The sequence below is a fragment of the Cervus canadensis genome, chromosome 9 (assembly GCF_019320065.1).
Source record: "Cervus canadensis isolate Bull #8, Minnesota chromosome 9, ASM1932006v1, whole genome shotgun sequence".
NCBI classification, from domain to species: Eukaryota; Metazoa; Chordata; class Mammalia; order Artiodactyla; family Cervidae; genus Cervus; species Cervus canadensis.
Genome location: NC_057394.1, coordinates 656,479 through 683,875, shown reverse-complemented (window position 1 = coordinate 683,875; position 27,397 = coordinate 656,479). Strand labels below are relative to the sequence as shown.

The window sequence follows — 27,397 nt, the reverse complement described above, 5'->3', positions numbered from 1 at the left end:
GCCCCGGGCCGGCATGGCGGCGCGCCCGGGCTGAGGACGGTCGGGGACTGCGCTGCGACTCCCTTCTCCCCTCGCGCGACCGCCTCATTGGCGCCGCGGGTGCCCGGGCCCGCCGCTCCCTTAGCCGCTGCGGGTTCCTCACGGGCCGCGGCGGACGCGGACTGCGGTGCCCGCGCGCTTGCGGCCGGGTCGGTTCGGGTCGGGGTCCGGCGCGCTCTGGGGCCTGAGGCGCCGGGTCAGGCCGGGCGAGCCGAGCGGGCCGAGCGGGCGAGCCGGTCGGCGGTTGGGCCGGGCCGGGCCGAGGGAGCGCGGCCGAGGGAGGCCGGGGCCGAGGGAGGCCGGGGCGGAGGCCGGGCCGGGGCGGGCGGCGGGCGGGCGGAGGCCGCGGCCATGGCTGACGAGACCCCCCGGAAGGGCAGCTTCTCGGCGCTCGTCGGACACACCAACGGCCTCACCAAGCCCGCGTCCCTCGCCGCGGCCGCCGTCACCGCCAAGCCCGGCGGCGCCGGCGGCTCCAAGAAGCTCGTGATCAAGAATTTCCGAGGTGGGTGCGGGGCCGGCGGGCGGGCCGGGGGCGCCCTCGGCCGCCGCCCCGCGCCCTGCGGCCGCCCGGTTGGGTCGGGCCGGGCACGGCGGGACCGGAGCTCTCGGAGGGGCGGGCGTGGTCACCCCCTCTGCTCGCCCCGGCCCTGCGGCGTCGCGGCCCCCAAGCAGGCGCCTCTGGCCCGTCAGGAGCTCACGTCTCAGCGTCCTCCCAACTGGGGGCAGTTTCGGGCAACTTTCAGTGTTGAGTAGAGTGTAATTATTCCTCGTCCTCCCGTTTGGGAAATCCACTCGTTAAGTAAAAGAACACTAAGATTTTTATGTCTTCTACATGCACTTACACTGATCATCAGTATTAGATGTGTTTACTTAGCAAAACGAAGGTGGGATGGTTGCAGAGTCTGTAACCCGAGAGATTTATAAACACGATACGTTGTGCTGGGAAAACAATGTCCTGCGTTCCTTAGCTGTGTGTCTCTGACGTACTTTTTTTGTAGAATGGTTTTTTAAAGACGTGTGATTGTTGGCATGGGTGCTGTTACCTACTGACTCTGTCTGCCCTTACAGACAGACCTAAATTGCCTGATAACTACACTCAGGACACCTGGCAGAAGCTTCATGAAGCAGTGAAAGCCATACAAAGTAGTACCTCCATCCGCTATAACCTGGAAGAGCTCTATCAGGTAAGCATCCACAGGTGGCTAAAAGCAGAGCTTTATAGAAAGCTCACTGAGATGGAAAGGTTCCCTTTTCTTAGGGTGCTGGCCTCCTGTTTCCCACTTACCTGACTTTTTTTATAGTTGTCTAAATAGCACGATAATCCAGCTCCGGTGAAACGTGACGCTGCCATGGATTTTGTGGTCCTCAGTGTTTTTCAGAGACAATAAGTAAGGAGGTAATAGAATCCTAGTATTTGCCTCCAACAGGAACAGTAGGAGTTCTGTGGCATCCTGTCCCAAGTCAAGGAATGTTTTCTGTTTTTGGTGGTTGTGGTATTTTTATTTCATTTTCAGCCTTAAGCTGTTGAAAGGCATTTAAATTTAACTCATTTGTGGGAGAGAAATGTGTTTCTAAGAGCCATAGGACTTTTAACATTTTCCAAATATGCAGCAAATTATTATCCATTATGTTATATATGAAACTCTTATCTACGTTTTAGGTAATAGAATAGCATTTCTATTAATATATAGCTTCTCTATTAAGAGACTTGCATTTAAACTTTTTTCCTAGGAGGGTTTGGGGGAGAATGGGTACATGTATGTGTGTGGCTGAGTCCCTTTGCTGCTCACCGGAAACTACAACAGCATCATTAATTGGCTGCTCCCCAGTGTGACATAAAGAGTTTAAAGTTTGATAATTGTAAATAAATAAATAAGTAAAACCTTTCATGTTTACATAAGCAATTACATTATAAAAGTTATGGAAACTAGAAAAAGTACATTGAAGAAAATGAAAATCCCCTCAATTCCTACCACCCAAAGAAGACTGCTGATGACAGTTTGAGAAACATGTGTGCCTTCTTTGTCTCAAGTTTAAGTCTGTTGTGTGTTTTAACCACTTTTATTAAGGTATGGAATGTGTCCTTGAGTAGGTTTTAACAGATGTGTCCACTTGTAGAACATTCCGTCACCACAGACGGTGCCCGGAGGCCACTGTGCAGCCAGCCATCCCGCCTCACTCCCAGTCCTTGGCAGTCCCTGATTTGTTGTCTGTCAGTGCATTCTGCCGTTTCTAGAACCTCATCTAAACGGAACCGTGCCTCTTGCAGCCTCTTGTACCTGGCTCCTTTCGCTTAGGGCAGTGCTTCTGCATTTGGTGTGGGCCTTTTGACAGTAACTGGTTTCTTTGTCGCTGAGTACGCTGGGTACCACGGTTGGTTATCCTGAGTTAATGAACGTCTGGGTTTCATAAGACGTTTCATAGCTTTTTCAAAGTGGCATCATGATTTTGTCTGTCAGTGGCGTGTGAGAGTTTAAGGTGCTCCATGTCCATGCCAATGTCTGGTATTGTCAGTCTTTAATTTTTGCTGTTCTAGTTTGGTATGTAGTAGCATTTCACCTTGGTTTTAATTTGCAATTCCCTAATGACATGAAGTATTTTTTTCTTGTGCCCATTGCCATTCCTCATACCTGCTTTACTGAAGTGTGTGTTCACATCTGCTTATTTTTCATGGTCTTGTTTATTTTCTTACCATCAAGTGTTTGGGGTTGTTATGTATTCTAGGTACATATCGTATTCCAGATATTTGCCTTGCACTTATGTTCTCCCAGTTTACAACTTGCCTTTTGATTCTCTTAACTATGGCTTTCAGAGAGCATAAGTTTTAGATTTTGATGAAGTCTTGGCATCAGTTTGGTCTTTTATGGATTGTGCTGGTAGTGTCTGAGAAGTCTGAGGTGGTATAGATTCTCTGTTTTATTTCCTTGTGGACATTTCAGGGTTTTCAGTTTCACATTTAGGTGTATTACCTGTTTGCAGGTGAGTGGTTGTGTCTCTTGTGAGGTGTAAATCCAGGCTCATTGTCCTCCCTGTGGATGTCCACTCGGTCCAGGCATCTGAACTTCCTCCAGCGAGCTGCTTTGTTCCTTCATCAGAAATTGTCCGTATGAGAGCCCTAAGTCTCAAAGTCTGGAGCATTGACCCTCCAGCTTTATCCTTTTTAGGATAAACTTGTTTTGGCTGTTCTAGGTCCGTTGTATTTCCGTATGGGTTTTAGAATTTGTTTGCCAGTTTCTCAGAAAAGTGCTCCAGGATTTTAGGTGGGACTCTGTGGAGCACTAGGGGAGCGTGGGGAGAGCTGTGCCTCGACAGCGCCGGCCCAGCCGGCCACCAGGGGCCACTCGCTTTGCTCCGTCTCAGCAGTGTCTGTAGTTCCACTGCACGGGCCTTGTGAGGTTCATCCCCAAAGCGGTTCATGTTTTTATGGTGTCAGGAAACGTGGTAGAAATTTTAATTTCTTGATAGTACATATAAATACAAATGATTTTATACATTGATCTTCTGTACTGTGTCTTGCTGATTGCACTTTTTGCTGGTAGCTTTTTTTGTAGATGCCTTTGGATTTTCTATACAGTCACATTGCCTGTGAATAGAAGTAACTTCACTTCTCCCTTTCTAATCTGCATTCCTTTTATTTCCTTTTCTTGCCTGATTACACTGCTTAGAGCCTCTGATGGTTAATAGAAATGTAAAGAGCAGGTACACTTGTTTTGTTCCCAGTCTTAGGAAAGAAAGCTTTTAGTCTTTCATCATTTAACATCATGCGATGCTAGCTGTGGGTTTTTCCAGAATACGCATTATCAATTTAAGGAAGTTCCTCTCTGTTCCTATTTTGCTGAGCATTTTTATCAGAAATACATGTTGGAATTTGATAAATTCTTCTGTGACTGTCGAGGTGGTCGTCTCATTTTTCTTTTTTTGTTGTTTGCTAATTACATTGATTGATTTTTCAAATCTTAGACTGGTCTTTCATTTTGGGATAAATCTTGCTTGGTCATGAGTATTTTTTTTTTTTTTTAATGTGTTAGATTCAGTCTGCCAATCATTTGTTAATTTTTGTACCTGTGATCACAGAGGATGTTGATGTATTATTTTCATGTAATGTCCGTGTCTGGTTTTGGTGACACAGTAATGGTGGCCTCAAAAAGTGAATTGGAAATATTCTCTTCTTTTCATTTTCTGGAAGACTTTGTATAGAGTTGGTATTATTTCTCTCTAAAGGTGTGAGAGAATTCCCCAGGGAAGCCATCTTGGCTTTCTTGGTGGAAGGATTTTCAACTACAGATTTCCTTAGTGGATATGAAGCTAGTCAGTTTGTCCACTTCTTTCAGTTCATTCTTCTTCTGCGGTGTCTAATCTGCCGTTAATGTCATCTGGTGTAATCTTCAACCCTGCATTGTTTTCCTCTCTAGGTGTTCAGTTTGAATCTTTTTTGTATCTTCTCTGTCTCTAGTTAGCTTTTTTGACGTGTGGACATAGTCATAGCTCTTCTGCGTCCTGATCTGCCACGTCTCCATTCCGGGCTGCGTGGCGTGGTTGATTTTTCTCTCCACTGGCGTTGTTTTCCTCCCGTTTTGCCTGAGTGGTAGCTCTGACTGGATGCCAGACATTGTGGGTTTTGACTTGTGTGCTAGATGCTTTTATGTTTCTGTGAATATTCTTGAGTTTTGTTCCTAACTTGGTTAAATTATTTGGAGTCAGTTTGACCTTTTAGACTGTTGCCTTTAAGGTGTGCCAGGCAGTACTAGAGCAGGGCTTTGTCCAGGACTAACTGCCCCGCTGCCAACGCAGGACCTTCCTGAGTCCTCAGCTCAGGGCGTCCGCTCTGCAGCCTGGACGCTGGACGCCCAAGGGGTCAGTGCTTATCTGTCTTCTGTCTGCCGAGGTCACTGCCTCTCAGAACCCAGTGTGTGGTGCTTTGGAAACTGCGGTTTTGTATATTATTTCAGTAGCAGAGTGAGGCTTGTTCCTTTGCTGTGTCTGGGCCAGAAGCAAGTGTCCCACCACATGCCCAAACTTAGGGGCTTTTAATTTAGTAAAATATTACGTCTTTCAGCTAGGGCTCGTGATTGCTCTTTTCCTGGAGATTTGACTGGTATCAATTGCTCAGCGTTTTCTTAGCTGTACTTTTACCCAGGATGTGTTTCATCGTGGTTACCTTGGATATTATCACAAATGGTGTTTCCAGGTGTCCTGGTGTTGTGTCTTGGGACCTTGAGGCTCAGGGTGCTTCCCCCCACAGTGGCCCCACTCCTCCCGGGGGGCGTCTCTGGAGGGCCTGTCGGGGCCAGTGGCTGGCCTTTGGAGGCAGGTGCATGGGCAGGCGCCTGGCCGCTCAGAACTTCGGAGTGGTGTGTGTCTGCAGAGTGAGCCGCTCAGGTCCCGTGGTGCAGGTTGGGGGGGAGAGTAGGTGACCTGACGGGGAGGTTATCCTGGCCTCCAGCGGCAGGAACAGTGCTTGCCCTGGGGCCTCAGCATAGAGCCCCAGCTTCTCCTGTGGGGGGTGGGACGCACTTTGCCAGAGTCTTCTGTTCGAGTAACAGTCCTCACCAGAGCTTGCAAGGTTGGTTCTGTTTGAGGAGGTTTTTGGGATGTTGGAGGGAGGACCTCTTGTTTTGATGTTGGCCAGTTTCCCCAAAATGGGTCTAGCATCTCCCTTGCAGGCAGCCAGGCCTGTGGAGGCCGAGGGCAACTTCAGCCCATCTGCCGTTTCTCGCTTCATTTTTGTTTGCTGGAAAGGGATATTCTGATCATGATGATGAACCAGTAGATCCACATACCACTCAGTCATTTTCCTCCCATAATGCGAGGAGGAGGAGATTTTTGAATGCATAGATCTTTTCTGAATTAAGGTGTGAAATCCCAGCTCACTGAAGAAAGTGTATCTGGGTGTCTATGTCTTAGTCCTACCCGTCAGCTCAGTGAAACCACAGGAACCTGAACATTTTCAAGAAGTGTTTCAGGGGAAGGCTGTGTGTTGATTTCAGACTAGATTTTTGTTTTGCTTTTGACTTTTTTAAAAACTGAAGTTTTGTTGACTTACAGTTCTATGCCAATCTCTGCAGTACAGTGCAGTGAGTCAGTTTTACCTACGTTCTTATATTTTACGTATATATTCTTATATATATGCATTTGACATATATATTCTTTTTTTTTTTTTTTTTTTTACTGTTTTTTCACTTGTGGTCTATCCCAGGAGCTCGGCTGCGGCTCCCTGTGCTCCACAGCGGCCCTTGTTGCTCACCCATCCTAAGTATTAGAGTTTGCATCTGCCGCCCGCTGGCTCCCGGGGCGTCGGTCTTCGTCCCCCTCCCCCTGCAGCCTCAAGTCTGATCCGTGTGGGTCTCAGACTGGCTCTGATGCTCAGACTCAGACCTGTCGTGGGGACCTTGCACTTGAGAAGGCCTTGCTGCTGGTGCTGAGTCCTGGGGTGAATGTCTCCATGACCCCTGTACCTGGTGAGCTTGGGGAAGGAGCATGGGGTGGACTCGGGTGCTGATGCATCCACCAGGTGGATTTGGTAAATCAAGGGAGCCCAGGAGATGGGAGACAGGTGGACGCTTTATTTGATGGCCTGTTGGAGAGTGTAAATTAGAGTGAATTCAGTGCATAAGTTATTCAGAAACATAATGTTCAAGTTCAGCTGTCTTAGGCTTAACAGGAAGGATTCTGTAATTCAGCAGCTTGGTCCCTCCTGGAAGTCAGCCCTCTGTATGAGGGAATCATGTCCAGACTTGGGACTGGGGCTGGGAGGGTGGGCATCCTGTCACCCTTGGACTTCGCCACATGCTCAGGCCCAAGTCCTTGTTTCATTTTTGCACTGCTCTTCACTGGTTTCTCGTGGGCGGGAACCTGGGGGGACAGCATCCAGGTGGGGGCTCCTCCCGTGCGGTGGGCTTGTGGCGTTTAGACACACCTGGCACCCAGTTGGGTGCCCGGGGCCGGGGCTGCTGGAGGAGGCAGCCCGGCCCCACAGCCGAGGCCGAGGGCAGGGCCCTGGCCGGTCTGTCTGTGGAATGGTCAGGGGTGTGGTTTCCCCCGGGCTCGGAGGGCGGTGTTTGTTTTTCACTTTTCCCCCTCGAGGCTGTTTTGCTCCTAGACGTGGGAGGCGCTCTCTCAGGGTCAGTGTTTTGCTGGGACACTGTCTGTCCTGACACAGATAAGCCTGTGCAAAGCGGGTGTGGGACTGTGGAGAGGGAGGCGGGGCTGGGAGGCTGCTGGCCGCGAGGCTGGCCGAGGAAACACCAAACCACACGGGTCTGCTGCCCATGGGACCCGGGTCCTGCTCACCCCCTCCGGGCGCTGCATCCCCTAAGACCCCTGTGCTGCCCACATGGCCCCACGGGGGCCTCATGCACCCTGAGAGGGACTTCTGAATCTCTAAGTGTGACTAAACCTCCCGATCTAGTTCTGGGGAGAAGGGCCTGTGGCGTCCCTGCCCCGCCGCCCCCCTCCCCGCAGGGGGAGAGCAGGTGACAGGGCGGCTGTAACACGAAGACGCCAGCAGTGACTCAGCAAAGGCCTGCCTGGTGCCCCGGGGCTTGGCTCGTGGCTTTAAGCGCGCTCCAGATTCCGAGTTAAAAACAGTCTCAGTGGACCTGATGTCAATAGTGAGCACGTGCCGTGTGGGGCACACGAAGGGGAGCTGGTTCCAGAACTCACCAGGAAGCTCACAGCCGGGAAAAGGTTGTCCTGGGGACACTGACACCTGCTCCAGGAACTGGAGCGTTCAGAAAATGCCTCTGATTAAGATGTTCTTCTTTCATGGCTGATTCATGTCAGTGTATGACAAAAACCACTACAATATTGTAAAGTAATTAGCCTCCAACTAATAAAAATAAATGAAAAAAAAAAAAGATGTTCTTCTTTGAAGGACATGCGCCACTGAGCTTATCTTGATTTTTACCAAAGAAAATATGTTTTCTTCATGTATTATAGTAAAAACTTACTTTGTAATAATTATATTTGTAATGACTACCTACTGGAACAAAAGTCTTTATTAGGACAGTATCCCCCTTTTTATTTTAAGTGGGAAAAGGACAGTTGGTCTTGGGCTGAATTATAAAACCATTAAGTTTTGAGAAAGGAGGTAAAGGATATAGAAAGAAAATGTGGATGGGAACGCCTTGTTCTCATTAACACAGAATGTAAGGGAAAGGTATTCTTGTTTTCTTATTACCATTATTTCATGTTCTCTTTTGAACTTTATAAGTATGCATGTGTTTTATATGTTATGTATTTCTTTACATAATTATTTTCTTTATAGCTATAAAAACGTAAGTTGCCCTTACATTTGAGTAAAGATTCTAAAATGTGTCCGTTCTGTATATCCCGCATACTTTTTTAAATAGCTCAGAAATAGGCAGTAGAAACACTGCATTTCTCTTCATAGTATTTCATATTTGGATTGGGTCAGGTGCTGATCTTGTACATGAGATTTGAAAGAAAATTTTATTAGAACTGGTAAGAATATACAAGTATTCTTTGATGTGGATTGATAATATTTTTTGAAAATTGTTTCCACCCCAAACACTTGTTTCTTCATTAATTTAAGACAAGTTTAAGCGTCACCCCGCCCTCGGGACCTTGGTCCTTGAGCTTTTGGACCGTCACCTACTCGGGAGCCTGAAGGGGCCTGGATCTCCTGTCCCCTCCCCTGCCATGGGGTGGTCTCAGGGTCTGGAGCAGGTGTTTCCGGGCCTGGTTTCACATTGTGATCCTCAGGGTCAGCTCACTCCTCCCTGCAGCCCCACCGCAGACGGGCCCGTGGGCTCAGGCCCAGTTTGGTCTTCGCGTGAGTGGAGTGCGGCCAGGGTCAGAGGCTGCCGAGCAGGGAGCCTGGGGGGGATCTGGAGAGGCCCGGCCTGGACGCACCCCCTCGGGGCCCCCGTCCTCAGGCGGGCATCGGGGCGCAGTCGTGTCCGTGTTCTGGGTCCCTGCTGTTGTGGGCCACTCTTTGCTGGTCTCTGGTGTTCCAACAGTGATGGCCCTGAATCACTGTGATGGTGTATTGTAGACTGTGTAAGTGTTGAAGGAGCGCCTTTCTGTTAGGATTATAGCGGTTTATGCAAATACACTTTTTTAAAGAACAAGTTTCTCATTCATAGTGAATGACTCATTATTCCTTTTGTCTTCAGGCTGTTGAAAACCTTTGTTCCCACAAAGTGTCCCCGACGCTCTACCAGCAACTGCGCCAGGCCTGCGAGGGCCATGTCCAAGCACAGATCCTCCAGTTCAGAGAATATCCTTGTTTGATTTGGGCGATTCCTATTCATTACCTAAATATTTTGAAACTGAACATTAATAGAATAAAGAATGAATGAATATCCTTAATATCAAAACAAAAGCTTTTAAAATTTTCTTTTATTTATGGAAACAAAACCTTGCATTTATATCATACAACCCTACAAAACAGATTTTTTTGAAGTGGAATTTTTTTACCATTTAAACTTCTTTGCTGATCTGATTAAAGTGAGAGTGTCCATTTATTAAGTCTGGTTTGAAGTATTTAGGAAACATTCTGAAAAATATCTTAGAGTTCTGCTATTTTTTATTCTTGTTCTTAAAACTCTTGTTAGTTTTCTGTGATTTATAACCAGTTTCCACAAACTTGGCAAAATGAACCAACCCTTGCCTGTCCACTCACAGTCTGCAGGTTGGGGGTGGCTCAGTGGTTTTCAGCTTAGGGCCTCGCTGGCTGAAACCATCCTGGACCTTTGCTGTTGTCAGCAGACCCACTTCCTCCCTCTGGGACAGTGTCTGCAGAGCCTGGGGCAGGACCCTGGCAGGGGAGGGAAGGGAACAAGGTGGGCTCGAAGGGATGGGGTAGGTGAGTGCAGGCAGGTGCATCCCAGGCAGGGGCGTGGGGACTGAGAAACCACGTTTGTGGCTTCTGAGCTTCCCGTCTTTCAGTACTCTGAGTACTAAATAGCATGCAGTAGTCTGTGGTGAAGAGAGCTGCAATTAAGGGGTAAAAATTGCAATAAATCTGCCGATGTTTCTGAAGCTTCCTTAGCAGGTCTGCACAGACTCACTAGACAGTGTGTTGTTTCTCAAGAAGATTAACACGTGCTGGCAGGATCACTGCAGACAGATGGTAAGCTTGCCGACGGCCTCTGCGATGCGAGTGTCGCGGGTGCCTCCTCCCTCTGCCGGCTCGGTGCACTGGTCCCCTCGGGCCTCCTCTCCAGCCTCTGGCTCTGCCGGGCCGAAGGGGGTTTGGGCAGCTGAGGGTGATGCCCGCTGCTCATCCAGCTGGGTGACTTTCTCACAGTGCGTGGCCTCGCCCCTCTTCTCACCCTCGGGGAAGGCAGGCGGGCCGTGGGCGGGGCTGGGGGCCTGTCCTGTTCGGGTCCTTCAGACCACACGCAGGTGGCCCCAGGCCTGTGACTCCTGGTGAGCCTCTGAAGTTTCCCTTGGCCTCAGTTTGTGCCTGAGAATCAAGCCCGAATCCCAGGGCTTCCCAGCACCTAGAGACAGCCAGGCTTAGACTTAGTGGATATAGATTCTGATTTGACTTTATGTATGTGAGTTTTCAGGGTGACCTGGCTGAGAGGCGAGGGAGAGCAGAGGTAGTATCAGTAGCTCTCCCAGGTGGGCTGAGCGCTTCTGTTTCCTCACGGGGGTGAGTAGGCGGCAACAAGAGAGTCTCTTCCGGGCCAAGCTCCGCTTGAGTCGTAAAAACAGGCGAACATCCGTCAGGAAGGTTCTGTTTACTTCTGTGAGCAAAGCTTCTCGACAGAGTCTGGGGAGCTCCCTGAGAGGAGAGTCCTGGGCCCTCCACACCCCCTGAACCTGCAGAGCCACATGCCCACGTGCCAGGAAGGAATGCTTGAGCCCACGCTCAGGAGACTGAGCACGTCAGTGAGGAAGGGACTGAGATCACACGTGTCTCAGAGGCCGAGTGCTGTGAAATCCGTCCAGTCATATTTTCTGGATTAAAGAGGAAAAGCCAGCACCAAGGGGAACAATTAAATTCAGGGGCGTCAGCCCTGAGGGTCTTGGTGAGGCAGCCGTGTTAGACCTGCGACAGCGGCATGACTGCCCAGAGGCCTGGGGTGGGCTGACCCAGCCCTCTGCCCCCAGATCATGATCCGGAGCATCTTCCTGTTCCTGGACCGCACGTACGTGCTCCAGAACTCCACGCTGCCCTCCATCTGGTGAGTGTCTGCGCTGCGGCTGCCACGTGTGCCTGACTGTCTGTCCTCCGCGCCCGCCGGGCCCCCTGGTGAACCTCAGCCCAGGGCGTCGGTCCCTGGGGGGTGGCCGCCGAGCTGGCGGCTGGCAGTCCCGCGTGTTCTCCTGCAGGTGATGGAATCTCGGGACGGGCCAGCAGGCACAGAGTCTCCACCATTCACTCTGCTCTGGGGGGGCCAGGCACACGGTCCGTGCCACGCCGCCCCCCGGTGCTCTGCTGATCAGCTGAGTGCGGGGGCCCGGCTTCCACCTGCTCCTCACGCGGGCCTTTGAGGGGCCCCGTGAGCCGGGACCCTGTGACCCCATCGCCCAGGTCCCCGCTCAGTGCCTCCTGGCCTCGGGCCCGAGCAGCTCAGCCTGTGTCGGAGCTGGTCCCCGCGGCCCTCCTGGCCTCCATCCACACGGGTGGTCAGTCCTGATTTGCGTGCTGTGCCCGGGACACGCAGCTTGTGGGCGTCGGAGGGCGGAGGGGGTGAGGGCACACCCTGCTGGCTGAGTGTGAGCTGCTGGAGCCTGAGCCAAGATCTCAGCTTCCAGAAGAGGACGCCTGCAGCCATGGCCAGACTTCCTCCTGAGTCCTCGGGCAGCGAGCTGAGGACGGGCACCCTTGCTCTGTGGTCCCGTGGCACAGACAGACGGAGCAGCTGGGGCACGGGCTCGGGGAACACTGAGGACAGGAGACCCCAGGGCCCCGGGCAGGGCGGGGGCACCACTGGCTCACACAGGAAACAGACCGCCTGGGTGACAAAAGAAGAGCAAGGCGTGCCAGACTGTCAAAAAGGAAAATTTTTTTTAAAAAGTTGACACATGCACTAGTGAGTTAGCAAGTAAGTGTGTCTGGAGCTTCACCCAAAATTTGTAAAGAGTGAACCTAACACATCTAGTTTTTTCTGTTTGTGCAGGGACATGGGGTTAGAGCTGTTTAGAAACCACATCATCAGTGATAAAATGGTCCAGACGAAAACCATCGACGGCATCCTGCTGCTGGTGGAGCGGGAGCGGAGCGGCGAGGCGGTGGACCGGAGCCTGCTGCGGAGCCTTCTGGGCATGCTGTCCGACCTCCAGGTGGGCCCGGCTGCCGACCCCCCCCCCCCCCCGCCAAACCAGGTCAGACCTCAGTGGACACCCATGTCGTTAAAGCGTTGGCTGAAAATAGGGAGTGTTTTCCCTCTAGGAGGGTAACCACTCAGGCTAGCCCTGCATCCAGGCCGGGGAGGGAGCCACCCTCAAGCAGGGACATGGCAGTGCAGCCAGCCGCCCTCGCCAAGGGGTCAGCCTTCAGGATGAGAGGTTTCTTCGCTGTAATTGGCCAGTAACTGCTCGTTTTTTAGGTATATAAAGACTCATTTGAACTGAAATTTTTGGAAGAAACGAATTGTTTATATGCTGCAGAAGGCCAAAGGTTAATGCAAGAAAGAGAGGTGAGTCGCCGAGACGTTTCTAAAGTGCCTTACTTTGTTTTCATAGATGTGTATCCAAGTGTGATTTCTAAGCATCTGTCTTTTCACACATGCAAACATTCTACTGAAAATCTAATCTAGTTTCAATTCCCAGTAATGAGATTCTTTCTTAGTATTTTGAGGGTTTTTTCCCCCTATTTTAGAAACTTTTCCATTGCCATCCCCCCATTAAGAAAGCCAGAAAAGCAGCTTCTGATTTACATAAGGAGCTCAAGCTGAAACAAGATGATAAAAGATAATTTTGTGTGTGTGTGTGTGTTGCGGGGAGGGGTGCCTGTGCTCGGCAGTTTGAGGGATCTTAGTTTCCAGACCAGGGATTGAACTGTGCCCCTTGCAGTGGAAGCGTGGCGTCGTAACCACTGGACCACCAGGGGATTCTCTAAAGATAATGCTTAGCTATGAAAGATAAACCTGATACATTAAAAATTTTCATCTGTGTGAGACACTGAATAAAATGACCCTAAAAGCTGTGGGGGATGCCAGGTGGTGGTAATAGAATGCCGATGCCTCGCTAGCTGGTTTCTCGGGTGTTAGAGCCCAGCCCAGAGGCAGGCCCCGGGGCCAGCTCAGGCGGGGGCAGTTGATGTCGCAGGGCAGCCTGGCCACCGCCTTGGGCCAGGGCCTCAGGGACCCTATCACCGGGCCCCTGCCGTGCAGGCAGGTGGCAGCATGGACACCCTTCGCCCCCAGAAACTCAGGGTGTGGTTTGAGAGCCCCTGCGGCCACTCTGGGCCCCTGGAGAAAGCGTGTGGTTGGTGTTCGCTGGCTGCACCTTGCGTGGACCCAGGTGCCGTGACCTGTCCCAGGCCTTGCCTCCCTTCCCCACTCCCGTCAGTCAGTGTTCCCGTTTGGCTTGCATGCAATTCTGCTTTTTCTTTTACTAAAGCAATGTTTGAACTTCTTGGGTCACATGAAGAATGTGTTTTGTTGCTGATGTATTTAAATGTTCTTTCTGGAAGGTTCCAGAGTATCTTGACCATGTGAGTAAGCGCTTGGAGGAGGAGGCAGACCGCGTGATCACATACCTAGATCACAGCACACAGTGAGTACAGCTCTGGGCTCCATCTAGGGGCCTCCTGGGGACAATGTCCCCTCCACTCCTCAACACACGGGACGTCTCACAGACTCACTCGCTGCTCTCTGACCCTGGACATATTTTTGCTCCTCGAGCAGTTTGCTTATTACTTGTGATTATTCAATAGTCGTAAGTCACACTGACTAAGTGGCCTGTGTTGAGTTCCTGTCCAAAGGAGTGATTCGGGCAGAGATACTTGGTGTCTTTTTACCATTTTTAATTTATGTTATGAATCTGTAATTTATAGAAGTGTTAATGGTGTATCACTGAATGCAGGCAGTTTTGGTTGTAAACTTTGGTTGGACATCTGATGTACTGATAGAGCTGTGATTATTTTGCTACTCAGTCCGGTTATTTTCTTTTTTCATCTAATTTTTTTCTCTAAACCGATGAGTATCTAAGGAGAAGTTCAAGGGGAACTTTTTTGAGTGTCTGTGTCAGGCACGTAATGTTTAGTCAAGCAAGGGAGGTCAGAGCAGAGATGTGGGAGATGAAAAAGAGATGTTTTTAAGAGGGAAAGTGCTAAACTGTGTGGGTTGTGGTGGCTCGTGGGGGCGCGGGGGCGATGAAAGGAAGGGGCAGTGTGTCATCTCGAGAGAACGGGGCTGGAGCAGAAGCGGGCTGTCCCCAGACGCGTAGCTGGAGGTGCCGTGGGGACCGCGGGGGTTGGGGGTGCAGGGAGACAGAAGGCTGCGTCTGGTGGGACGCCCCAGCCTGCAGCCCCTGGTGCTGGGCCCCGCGGCTGCGCCTTCACGCCCTCCTGCGGGCTCACACGCCCATGTGCAGGTGCCGCAGAGAGCCCCCCCGCCCGTCTCAGTGAGGAGTGACCTCGGGCTAAGCAGAGGACTCGGAGAGAAGGGTGGTTCCCTGGGGTGGGGTTTTGAGGAGCACTGAGGTGGCTTCTGCAGTATCAGATGACTCAAAGGTCACAGAGTAAAAGGTGATTTTCAGAGACAGCAGAGGCAGAAGGCCGATAAATAAATGCGCCCCGGGCCGCATGCCCCCTCTCCAGGGCACGGGCACAGCTCAGATGCTGAGCCCTCCGTGCCTGGGGCCCACATGGCTGCCGGCCTCTGTCCGTCTGGGGCTGCCGTGAGGGTCACGTGAGGTGCAGGGAGAAGTCCCTCGAGTGGGCCCAAGGTTAGTAAGTCCTGAGAGTGCAGCAGGGCTCTGATCTCTGAGAGCAGCGCTCAGCGAGCAGAGGCCTGGACCCCGAAGGGTGCCATGTCCCCTTGTGCAGGGGACAACCCCACGTGGCCGTCTCCAGGTTGTCAGGTTCTCTGTTGCCTGTGACATTCCCAGCCTCTGTAAGGAGTCGGGTTTTGATGTGTGATCCTGGGAGGACGCAGGCTGAACTGAGGGCAGAGGGGCAGCTGGAGGTGGCGGGGGGTCTGTGGGGCCCAGCGGAGCGGGACTGAGGGCAGCGGTCCAGGAGTCCCAGGGACTGGAGTGCAGCTGGCCGGAGCGTGCTCGGGCGCCCCGTCGCTGCCGCCCTCCTCCCTGGACGTGGGGGCCCGAGGCAGTCGGCACTGGCGTGGTCCCGTCACTCCTGGTTGACAGGCTCCTTGTGCTCCCCGCTCCCCCCACCCAGGAAACCGCTGATCGCCTGTGTGGAGAAGCAGCTCTTAGGAGAACATTTAACAGCAATTCTGCAGAAAGGTAGGCCTCCCACCTTGCGTGTGTGCTCTGACCGCTTGTCCCGCACTCAGGGAGAGAGTTGGTGCGGCGCTGTGGCAGCGTGGGGCCGTTCGCTGTGACGCAGTCAGTGTGAGCCAGCGAGGGTGGTGGCCCTCAGCCCGAGGGGCCTGGGTACCAGCTGCGTCGGGGGCTGGCGGGGAGCCAGGCGGCTCAGGCCAGAGTCCCGGCGGTCCTCTCGGGGCTGGAAGACCCCAGCCTCTGGCGGCAGGCAGCCTGGCTGTGCTCAGGCCTGGCTGACTGGGAGCGTAGGCACGCGGCGGACGGCTGTGGGGCCCGTGTCCGCCTGCCGCCAGAGCTGACGCTGCCGTGTGGTCTCAGGGCTGGACCACCTGCTGGACGAGAACCGGGTGCCAGACCTCACGCAGATGTACCAGCTGTTCAGCCGCGTGCGGGGCGGCCAGCAGGCGCTGCTGCAGCACTGGAGCGACTACATCAAGGTGTGTGCGGGCCCCGGGCCAGAGCTGCCTCCGCTCCTTCACGGTCGGGGGCGGGGAGTGGCCCCCCGGGCCCGGGCCCCAGAGCTGCCTCCGCTCCTTCATGGTCGGGGGTGGGGGAGTGGCCCCCCGGGCCCGGGCCAGAGCTGCCTCTGCTCCTTCACGGTCAGGGGGCCTGGCTGGACGTGCCCATCGCCTCCTGGGCCCCCCGTGCACATGGTCTTGGGGATAAATAGCATCCAGGTGTAAACGTTCTTAAAGTTGCTGTTTGGCCATTTGTTGTCAGCATAAGTACTAGCGGAGTTCTATAGTTGTGATTTTCAAAAGGTTGTTTTTGTGAATCTGCTGTTGAAACATGATTTCATGCTTGGCTCAGCAGGAACTGTTACACATTTTGGTGTGTCTGGGTAGGGTCATGCTGCTTTGTTTCCTAGAAATCCAGGATTTATGCATGTTTTGGTTATAAAAAGGCAACAGGAGTGATCTGTGTGGTGCTGGCCTATTCATCTTGGTGCTGGCCTCAGGTGGTGCACAGTTGGTGAGTTGTAGGTGGACTTGTGACCCATCTGGACGAGACGACGGGTGAACTGTCAGGGCCAGGGTCCTGGTTGTGCTGCTGCTCGGTTGGGTCCCGTGTGTCAGCATCGGGGAACCAGGCTGGGTGCACGAGGCACACGCTCGCTCTTCTTGCTGCCTGCGGCTCTGTACCCATCAAGAAGGAGATTCAACTCAGTAAGAAAGATGGAGGAAACAGTCAGGACTGTGGAAAGTTTGTACACGCACACATACCGCCAAGAGCTTGTGCCACTGTATTGAGCTGAGAGGCATAAGCAACTCAGGCCTGGTCAGCACTGGACTTTCTGCCAGGAAAGGCCTAGGAGGTTGAGGGTTCTGCTGCCCAGGGGTCCCCAAAGAACGGGCACAGGTCCTGACACAGGCGGGCACCTTTGCAGCGTCCAGCCTGGGCAGGAGACATTGAATCGTGAACACTTGCCCCGCTATCCGCTGAGGATGAGCGTGACACGGTGCCCCCCACTCCTGCAGGTCGTGCCAGGCCCCCCTCCAGGAGCCTCTGTGCGGCTTCACCTCAGCCTTTCCACCATAGTCTGCCCCCATGCGTACCTGTGATGTGGAGCTCCTTGCGTGTCCTGTGAAAGCCAGTAGTTTGTGTCGTCAAGTAGCCAGCTGTTACTGTCATACAGACTTTTAGTGATGTTTACGTAGCATTTCTTAAATAAAAATGCAGGCTAAAAACCAGAGTCTAAAGCACAGTTAGGAGTGAAAGAGAAGGAACTGTAGTCAGGAAGCCCAGACAGGTGTGACAGATTAAGAGGATTAATTTATGTCTGAGGGATTTGTAAGAAAAAGTTCTTTCAGAAGCGGAATTGTAACCTTAAAGCTTAGTTGCATACCTACTTAATTTTTAGAATGTGGACTAAATTTATGAAACTTCTGAAATGATTTAGCATTTAATATTGGAAGTGATCGATTTGTTAAACCATCACGAGTGTTTGATGGCAGGAGAAAAGCTGTTGTGCCAGGGCCCTGCCGCTGACTTGGTGTCTCTGCAGACTTTCGGGACGACGATTGTCATCAACCCTGAGAAAGACAAGGACATGGTGCAGGACCTGCTGGACTTCAAGGACCGCGTGGACCACGTGATCGACGTGTGCTTCCAGCGGAACGAGAGGTTCATCAACCTGATGAAGGAGTCCTTTGAGACGTTCATCAACAAGAGGCCCAATAAGCCTGCAGAGCTGATCGGTAGGGAACACGTGAACGATAAAGCACAGCTTAAGCAGAGGTTTTCCCAGAAGTTCAGGCGCCTCATGGGGAGGACGGGAATGGGGCTTAAAAGGACCGCCTTTCCAACAACCAGACACCAACGTGTGCTCATGTGTGTGTTAAATCTGTATGTGAGCACGTGGTGTTTCCACTAGGGAGCATGTGTTCGTGGTTTTGTGATGAGATGGAGCCTGACATCACAAGAGAAGGAAGAGACGAGCAGATGTGTCCTAGTTTGCATGGCCCCCAGCTCCAGAGCTCTTCCTGCTCAGAAACTGGCCTGGGTTTGTCGTGTAGGAAGGAACATTGGGAGGGTAACTGTTGACCTCTTGACAGCGCGGGACAGGAGATGTCTGTTCAGTCCCAACCTTGTATCCTCCAGTCAGTATTAAATGTGGTGGGATTGATTGGCATCTCTTTTAAATGATCCCTTTGTATACTTATTTCATGATAACATCAAAATATACTCAGGATTCATGGAGTCTCATCAGTGAGGCAGTTTTTTTGGAATTGTTCAGAGGCAGCGGGCAGGACTGAGTTCTGGTGTGGGCTGTTGAAGGTACCTAGTGGGAAAGTGGAGGTCACAATACAAGTGTGTACGTTTGCGATGTTCAGAAAAAAGAACGATAAGGGGAAGAGCTAAGAAGAGCAACAGGAGGAGACATTCAAATGCACCTGTTTGATTTGGCCTTTGTGCCACCTTACAGACTGTGGTTTCTCTAAAGACACATTCAGACCCTCGGGAGCGTGGATTCTCCCTTCGGGCAGGTCGAGGCAGCCTGTGCGTCAACAGCAGGAGGGCAGGCAGAGCCACTCTGTCAATACGGGGTCATCCCCGAGAGGAGTGCTTCCATGTAAGGAAGCCTTGGCCGCGTGTCTCAGCACATCCTGCTGGTGGGCTGCTCCAGTTTTTGGAGCAGCCCTGTGCCAGGAAGCCCCAGTGTGGGACCACAGAGTGTGTTCTAGGGTGCCTTGAAAGCACAGATCTTAGAACAGCAGGTGTTTGCCTGTTTATTACATAATAATGTCATTTTGGGAAAGTTCCAAGTGTTATGTTCAGTTTTTTCTTACAGAAATTAAAGATCTTCCTTTTTGTATTTAGAATATGTATTGTATAGTGAATGCTTATTTTTCAAATAATTTCATCTCCTACAGCAAAGCACGTAGACTCAAAACTGAGAGCAGGGAATAAGGAGGCGACGGACGAGGAGCTGGAGAGGATGCTGGACAAGGTCATGATCCTGTTCCGGTTCATCCACGGTGAGCTGGTCTCCTGGCACACATCTGCAGCTCCTGGCCAGCCTGTCTCCTCCCCGCCCCGTCGACAGAGGACGGGGTGGCGGCTGCTGTGGACGGAGCGAGGGTGTTTGTGGGGATTCAGCGGGAAGAGCTGGCTCACACGCACGTGTGGCCGCCTCTTGGGCTGAGTCAGCTGCTGAGCTGAACATTTTCACGGTAACTGTCAAATGTCTTACCTGGTTCTTGCTTGCTTATAAATAGGTAAAGACGTGTTTGAAGCATTTTACAAAAAAGATTTAGCGAAAAGACTCCTGGTTGGGAAAAGTGCCTCTGTCGACGCTGAGAAATCTATGCTGTCGAAGCTGAAACACGGTAAGCATCCGGGGGTGGGGTGAGCACCCCTGCGCGGGGCCTCCCAATGCTCACCCGCCTCCCGCTTTGTCCAGAGTGTGGGGCCGCCTTCACCAGCAAGCTGGAGGGCATGTTCAAGGACATGGAGCTCTCCAAGGACATCATGGTTCATTTCAAGCAGGCAAGTTGTGTTCTTTTCAAATGAAACAGCTTTTTAAAAAATACACTATTTTAAATTCTGTGAAATGATCATGTACATAAGTATGTGAACTATGTAAAATCCTCGTCTTTAAAAATTACACTGTTAACATTTCACATGTTCAAAACACTTCAAAATGAAAAAGAAATGTAACCCCTGGGGATTCCCTGTCAGTGCAGTGGTTAGGACCCCAGGCTTCCACTGCCGAGGGCCCAGGTTCAACCCCCGGTCTGGGAACTAGGGTCCTGCCAGCTGTGTGACACAGTTGGAAAAAAAAGAAAAAGAATTCCTAAAAGTGCACTTGAAACTCTGGCTTAAATGTGTTTAATGACCCATATTTGGGACAAAACTAAAGAAGAACATTCCCAGTGACTTTAGAACAGAGTGTGTGGCTTCAGTGGACCATGTTCCAGGGTCTCAAACAAATGAAAACACAAGGTAAACTGTAGTTTGGAAACAGGATCACTCGTTTTTTAAGAGTGATTCTTTTGGGTGGTAGTCTAAGGTGACCATCTGTCTCGGTTTCTTGTGTTTGCAGTACATGCAGAATCAGAGTGACCCGGGCTCCATAGACCTGACCGTGAACATACTGACCATGGGCTACTGGCCAACATACACACCCATGGAGGTGCATCTGACCCCAGAGGTGAGCGCTCGAGAACCTGCCGCCCAGCGCTCACACACGAGTGCTCCAGGGCCCCACACACCTCGGGGAGTGTTGAAATCACACGCGCGCCGAAAACCCTGGCCATCTGTGTCATCTCTGGGAGCAGCGTTCACAGTGGACACTCCTTGTCTCTGGCCGCCGGTTGCCTGCCAATGAAGGCCCTGGCTTTAAAAGCTCCCGCGTGGGAGCCTCGGGCTTCCTCGTCGGGCTGATGCTCCCACCCGTCACACCAGAGCCAGGGCCTGAGAGGGCAGGGGTGGTGTGTGTGTGGCTGACACGGGCCCTCTGAGGGGGATGGGGTGTGTCTGCCGGTGTGGGCCCAGGGCCCAGATCCACCCTTCCTGTTCCCGGAGCAGAGTCTCCTGGAATCTCCTGTTTCTGGCCCCCTAGTCAGTCTCTGTCACGTCTTCCCCTCCTTTTCCTCTGCCCTGTGCCCTGAATGCACATGTTCCCCGGAAGCCCCAGCTCCCTCCCTCTCAGCCTCCGGCCTGTGTCTCCAGTCCCCCACGCCAGGACCATCACAGCTGTCCCAGACTTGGCGCCCCCTCCCATGTCTCCCCACGCGATGGGATGGTTCTGCGCCCCTCCCCACACTCCACCCAGCACTCTCACGCTCCTGGGGCTGGTGTGACCCTGCAAGTAGACGCTCTTCCCCAGAAAACCTCCACGCCCCGTCTGCCACTGCTGGTTGACACTCCCCCCACCTCCCTCCACCCGGGCTGTGCCTGCGCATGCATGCGCTGCAGGACTAGTCAGGCCTGGAGGGGTGGCAGGGACAGGCCAGAGTCCCAGGGCCTCCCCTGGGGCAAGAGGAGCTGCAGCGCAACCGGACAAGACCACAGACGCTCCTGGGCGCAGAGGCTGCGGGAGGGGCCGAGGAAGCCTGCGGGGCTTCGGGAGGGAGGTGGAGGCCCCACCCGCCCTGGAAGGAGTTGTTGAAATGGTGGCAGCACGGGGCCGCGTGCTGGTGGGCAGCTGTCAGCACGCGCAGCAGGCCTCGTCCAGCCCAGCGGTGTCCTGGGAACTTGGGCACTGAGCCGTCGGTCGTGGCAGAGTAAGCGTGTTCAGCATGATCACACTCGCTTTCCTCTGCTGACAGATGATCAAGCTACAGGAAGTGTTCAAGACATTTTATCTGGGGAAACACAGTGGGCGGAAGCTTCAGTGGCAGACGACGCTGGGCCACGCGGTGCTGAAAGCCGAGTTCAAGGAGGCAAGTCCTGTGTCTGTCACTTTTTATGTTTTTGAAGCACGTTTATGAAAAGATGTTTTTAAATTGCCAGTAGACTTTGATAGCAAAGAAAGAAAGGGAGGGATTATTCAATATAACTCAACACTGGCTTTTTGAAGTTGGTAAAATGAAGTGATCAAAGGGCTAATATTTTAATCAATAAAATTAGTGATGTCTTCTCACCTGGTGATTAGTTAGTACTGTCAACACGCCCACACACAGGCTCGTCAGGACGTCTCCTCACTTGGTGACTAGTCAGTTCCGTCTCAGCACGCCGCACACAGGCTCGTGAGGGTGTCTCCTCACCTGGTGACTAGTCAGTACTGTCTCAGGCGTTCACGGGCTGGCAGACACACTTGCGTGGCTCCTTCTCTTTCAGGGAAAGAAGGAGTTCCAGGTGTCCCTGTTCCAGACGCTGGTGCTGCTCATGTTCAACGAAGGGGACGGCTTCAGCTTCGAGGACATCAAGATGGCCACTGGCATAGAGGACAGCGAATTGCGGAGGACGCTGCAGTCCCTGGCCTGTGGCAAAGCCCGCGTCCTCCTCAAGAGTCCCAAAGGGAAGGAGGTGGAAGATGGAGACAAGTTCCTCTTCAACGCAGAGTTCAAGCACAAGCTCTTTCGGATAAAGATCAATCAGATTCAGATGAAGGAGACGGTACGTATCCGCTTCCTCCGCTTTCCCCGCTCACAGGGGATCGTAGGTCTATAGGAACTTTCGACCCTCATTACACACTCATGTCTGTGAGATGCTTTAGCGTAACTGTTACTACTTTTATACTCAGGATAGGAGTGAAACTCAGAAGGACATGTGTCTAACGGTTAACTTGCTGTCCACACAAACATGTCCTAGATGAGGTCTTTGTAGCCCACCTGTGTCCGCGTATGGAGTGCCTCGTTCCACACCTGGTGACCTGTCCTAGCAGCTGTGCCCACCCCCGGCCGTTCTCTAGGCCCCGCCGCTGGGTTCTGTGTCCAGGCCGAGCGTCTGTACCTTTGATCAGGCTCCCCAGGGTCATGGGCCCAGGCAGGCTCCAGGCCGCTGCCCTCAGGCACCCTACTGCAGGAGCTCTCGCACCCCAGGGCTGTGATCCAGCAGGCGGGCACCGTGGCCTTGTCAGAAGGCGCTCCGTCCAGAGGGAGCTCCAGCTCTGACTGCGCGGGCCTCCTCCCAGGTCAGGACTTGGTTTTTACATGTGCAGAGTCACACATCGTGTGACTTGAATCCGAGAGCATGGAGCCCCTCTGCAGAGCCTGGTGGTGCCTCGGACCTGGTCCATCCTTCAGCTGAGGGGCCCCACCCAGCCGCACTCATGCTCTCGGCCCCTGGCTTGGCTCTCTCGAGTCTCAGCTCCTCACCCTGGACTCGCTGGGTCAGAGGACAGGAGCTTTGCTGACATGAGCGCGCACCAGTCTCCAGCTCCTGGGGGCCCTGACCTCCCCCCCTGCCTGCACCCTCCCCGCTGGGGAGCACACGGGTGGTTCATGGCCAAGTTAGTGCCACTTGCTTTGAGTCCCCTGAGCATCTTTATGCCATTTAGAAGCTCATACAAATTAGGTGGCTGTCCCAATGCTCAGTTCTTCATCTTCTAACGTGGGCGTAACAGCACCACGGGGCTGAGACTGGAGAGGAAGTGCCGGCGTCCAGCTCTCGGCCACGCACCTGCAGTGCTTCACTGGTCCTGCCCCTGCTCTTTCGTGGGTCACCGCTGGTGCTTTTTTGTTTTTTTAATTAATTGCTTGAACTCGAGTCCTTGGTACATTTATTGTAATATCCCACCTCTGACTTGCAGGGATGTTCTGTTTATGCTGAGGGGACTGGTGGTGGGTGGTTCTGTCGTTCTGAGAGGGTCCTTCCCACGTGAGTACAGTGGGAGGTTCAGTCTGTTCCTCTGCAGTTTCTGCCTTGAGGGTCAGCTTAACGAAGATCTTCCTCTGACCCACATTTTAAAGAACGTTTACTTGTATTGTTCCAGTCGTCTGTTTCAATTTTCCTCTGAAATATTTCTCTGTGTTAGAAGTTACCTTAGCATCAAGAAAGCATTCCAGCCACCCTTCCTATTTTAAAACCTGAATGGGTTCTCTGACAACCTACTAGAACTGTCACTTTTGTTAGAAATCAGGGTCACGTATTACCGGGCAGTTTCTCGTTTCTGTTTTTCAAGTTCTGTTTCAAAGCCAGCACGTGAAGTCTTTTAATTGATGTCACTATTCCTATAAATTCACTGATTTTGGTGCTGAAGTTCAGTGGTTTCACTGGAACCAAGCCGCAGAACAGAACAGGGGTCCCCCCGCAGTCTGGCCTGCCTTCTGCCTGGAGCTTGGCAGCCCCCACAGAGGCGGTGCCAGCGCTGAGTCAGGCAGCGGGCCCTCTCCCACAGGTGGAGGAGCAGGTGAGCACCACGGAGCGCGTGTTCCAGGACCGGCAGTACCAGATCGACGCTGCCATTGTCAGGATCATGAAGATGAGGAAGACGCTGGGCCACAACCTGCTCGTTTCTGAGCTGTACAATCAGCTCAAGTTCCCAGTCAAGGTAAGCAGGCGTCGGCTTGTCAAGTCACCGCGTTTGCACACCCTTGGCACCACACGTCCGGGTCTCAGGGCCTCTAGAGTCGGCCGTCTGTCCCCTGCTGTCGCTGGTCACTTGCCACAGAGACCTTCCTCTGAGTGCCGAGAGCGAGCAGCTTCCCCCGGTTCCTTGGTGACTGCAGCTGCCCTCCCCTCCTCCCACCGTGGTCCCAGCCCCAGGCTCTCTGCCTCGGGCGTGTTTCCCTAGTGCCGGCGTCTGAGGGCTCCCGGTGGGCAGCAGGGAGGTTCTGTGACTGTGGTGTCGAGCTCAGGAGGACCAGGCAGTGGACGGACGCTGGACGGGCCATTGGGGCTGTGTGTTCCCCCAGGTTCCACAGGCCCAGGGTGGGTGGGAGGGGGTCAGGGCCCCCTGCACCAGAGACCTGGACGTTCAGCAGAGGCACAGGGCAAGGCCTGCAGCTGTCGGGGTAGAGAGCTGCGCCCTGAGGGCCAGGCCTCCCCTTCTCGCAGGGGGACAGCGTCCACTGGGGTGAGTGTAGTGTCTCCCAGTGATGAGCGCACAGCGTGGGGCGCAGTCTCCTCACAGGACACTCTGCAGGCTCAGGGGCCCCTGACAGCTGCCCTGCTTGGAAGACATCTGCTCGCGCTACGATGTTGACATTGTCTTTGAAGCAGGGAGCTTTTGTCCGAGTCGTCCTGTCGTGAGCTTCTGGTCCTGCACAGATGTGTATAGACGTGTGCCCTGATCACGTGACCCACATGCCTCAGCCATGTGCCCTGATCACGTGACCACATGCCTCAGACATGTGCCCTGATCACGTGACCCGTGTGCCTCAGACGTGAGCCCTACCCACATGCCCCACGTGCCTCATGTGTGCCCTGATCACGTGACCCATGTGCTTCAGACATGCGCCCTGATCACGTGACCCACGTGCCTCAGACGTGTGCCCTGATCATGTGACCCACGTGCTTCAGACGTGCGCCCTGATCACGTGACCACAGTGCTTCAGACCTGCGCCCTGATCACGTGACCCACGTGCTTCAGACGTGCGCCCTGATCACGTGACCCATGTACTTCAGACATGCGCCGTGACCCACATGCCTCAGGCGTGTGCCCTGATCACGTGACCCACGTGCTTCAGACGGCGTCCTGACCCACATGCCTCAGGCATGCGCCCTGATCACTTGACCCACATGTTTCAGACATGCGCCCTGATCACTTGACCCACATGTTTCAGACCTGCGCCCTGATCACGTGACCCACGTGCTTCAGACGTGCGCCCTGATCACGTGACCACATGTGCTTCAGACATGTGCCCTGATCATGTGACCCATGTACTTCAGACGTGCCCCGTGACCCGCATGCCTCAGGCATGCGCCCTGATCACGTGACCCACATGCCTCAGACGTGCGCCCTGACCCACTCCCTCAAGGTGAGCCAGACGCCCTCTGACAGGCCCCTGCTGTTCTTTTCCAGCCTGGAGATCTGAAGAAGCGGATTGAGTCTCTCATAGACAGGGACTACATGGAGAGGGACAAGGACAGCCCAAACCAGTACCACTACGTGGCCTGAGGCCCGCCCGCCCGGGAGACACAGCGCCCCTTCAGGGAGAAGCCCGCTCCGCGGCGCCCGGGTCGCCACTGCGGGCTGCATGGGCGGGCGTCCTTGGACCACTTTCCGGGCTCTGGGACTCGCAGGTGGCGTGTGTCTTCCCTCCAGTTCTTCCTCCTGTTCCTTTAGGCGTTTGATGATTTCCAGGGCTCCGCAGAGTGGCTGAGGCTGGGTAGGCAGGCAGTCTCCTTTGTAAGCAGTGTTCTTGTGCAGAAGCTGATGTTCTGTGTGTGTGTGTGCGCGCGCGTGTGCAGGTGTGAGACCCTGCGTGCTGCCTCCTGCCGCTGCAGGACCACCGTGTGCTCGGACACAAGCTCTTGGGCCCAGAACGGGCCCCTGACTGGTGAGCGCGAGGGAGAACCTGTAGCGCCACAGCTGATGACTCATGCAGCCTGCATAGTAGCTTCTGTTCGTTCCTTTGCACCAAGTTTTAACCTTGAGGCCTGGTTTCTGGACGAGGCTCCTCGCGAGGCCTCGCTCCGTGGAGAGGAGGTCGCCCTGGCGCGTGTGACGCTGCGAGCCCGTCCCTGTCTCTGTTTCGCTTCTGCCGCGTTGCTTGTGAACTTTCTCTGTGGGGGGTTGGCGGGAGCCGTGCGTGTGTGTGTGTGTGTGTGTGTGTGTGTGTGTGTGTGTGCCGTCCCAAGGCTGCGCCTGGCAGCCCCTGTTCTCAGCCCGGGGGCGGCTGCTATGTGCCCTGTTCTAACTGCGCGTTTGTACGATGGCGACAGTCAAGTCTGGTTCTCTTTTCGCGGCCCTGGGCGGTAGCTGTCCTCCACGCGACCACGTCAGCGCCTCGAGGAGACCAGCGCGGCGCAGAGGTGGCCTCATGGGCACCTGCCGTCACGCGCGTGCATAAGGGAGCCACGCAGCGGACGCTGGTTCGTGTGGGAACCACAACAAAGATACTTTTGTGAGAACATTTAAAAGTACTTTATATTTTACATAATAGCATGTTTCGTTTTGATTAAAAGCTACCAAAGGAATTTTGATCATGGTGTAAGTGTTGAAAGCAATATTTTCTGGAATATACCAAGTTTATATCATTTGATTTTTGTGCTAAATTATTAAAAGATTCTCCCTTTTTGAAACATGCGTCTTTAAAATATGACATCTCATGGGTTTCCAGATGAAAACCCTCCCTCTTTGCGTGTCCTCTTTTCTCTTTGTAAATTTTCAGTTGTGAGTTTATCACACATGGTCAATCAGAGACCAGTAGCTTCTGCTTCTTAGACTTTAAGTTCGATGTCTCTCAATTGTTGATACTGTAACTTAATGTAGACTTACTCTGAATAAAAGTAGTTTCAATTGGCCTTAAAATCACATTAATAAAACTGGTATGCACCCAACATACTGCTCCCCGCCCTTCAGCCCCTAAAGTCCCCTCCAGGACAGTGAGGCAGCACCTGGCGCTTCCGCCTGGACCTCAGTCTTGCCCACGTGATGCCCCATGTCTGGTCCTGTCTTATTGTACTTAAGGGTCAGTGACGTGAGACACACAGGAGGAAACGATTGAGAAGGGAAAGACAGGCAGAAAACCTCCTAAACTCGAGGAAGGTGTCCCCTTTAAAACAGACACTGTGGGACGTCCCAGGGTGGGGCCAGAGGCTGAGACTCCCGACACAGGGGCCCTGGTTCAGTCCTTGCTAAGATCTAGATTCTGCATGCCGCAACAGAGAGTTCACATTGCTGAAACAAAGACCGCAGGCAGCAAATAATGTTTTTTTTTTTTAAAAAGATACGGTGATTCCCAAGTTACAGCAGTAAAGAAACTGGATATGGAAGAAAATCTGAAGTGCGTCTTATTTGGAGTGGAAAAAAATCTAATGACTTATAAGATCTCTGTTTTAAAAAACAAAGGTAAATGGCATTCTTAAAAAT

General features: G+C 53.0%; 1 protein-coding gene across 1 annotated transcript; it reads left to right on the top strand.

Moving 5' to 3' along the window:
* Positions 1-305: 305 nt before the first annotated feature.
* CUL4A (cullin 4A) lies at positions 306-26,829 on the top strand. Its single transcript, XM_043477577.1, has 19 exons — positions 306-544; positions 1,111-1,226; positions 9,180-9,283; positions 10,069-10,138; positions 11,128-11,201; positions 12,141-12,303; positions 12,570-12,659; positions 13,658-13,740; positions 15,365-15,432; positions 15,790-15,908; positions 17,477-17,669; positions 18,846-18,950; positions 19,191-19,301; positions 19,376-19,461; positions 20,018-20,125; positions 21,246-21,359; positions 21,757-22,035; positions 23,759-23,911; positions 25,385-26,829. Exons 1-19 carry the CDS (start codon positions 391-393, stop codon positions 25,478-25,480), a joined length of 2,286 nt encoding a protein of 761 aa, XP_043333512.1. The 5' UTR covers positions 306-390; the 3' UTR covers positions 25,481-26,829.
* The last annotated feature ends 568 nt before the right edge of the window (positions 26,830-27,397 follow it).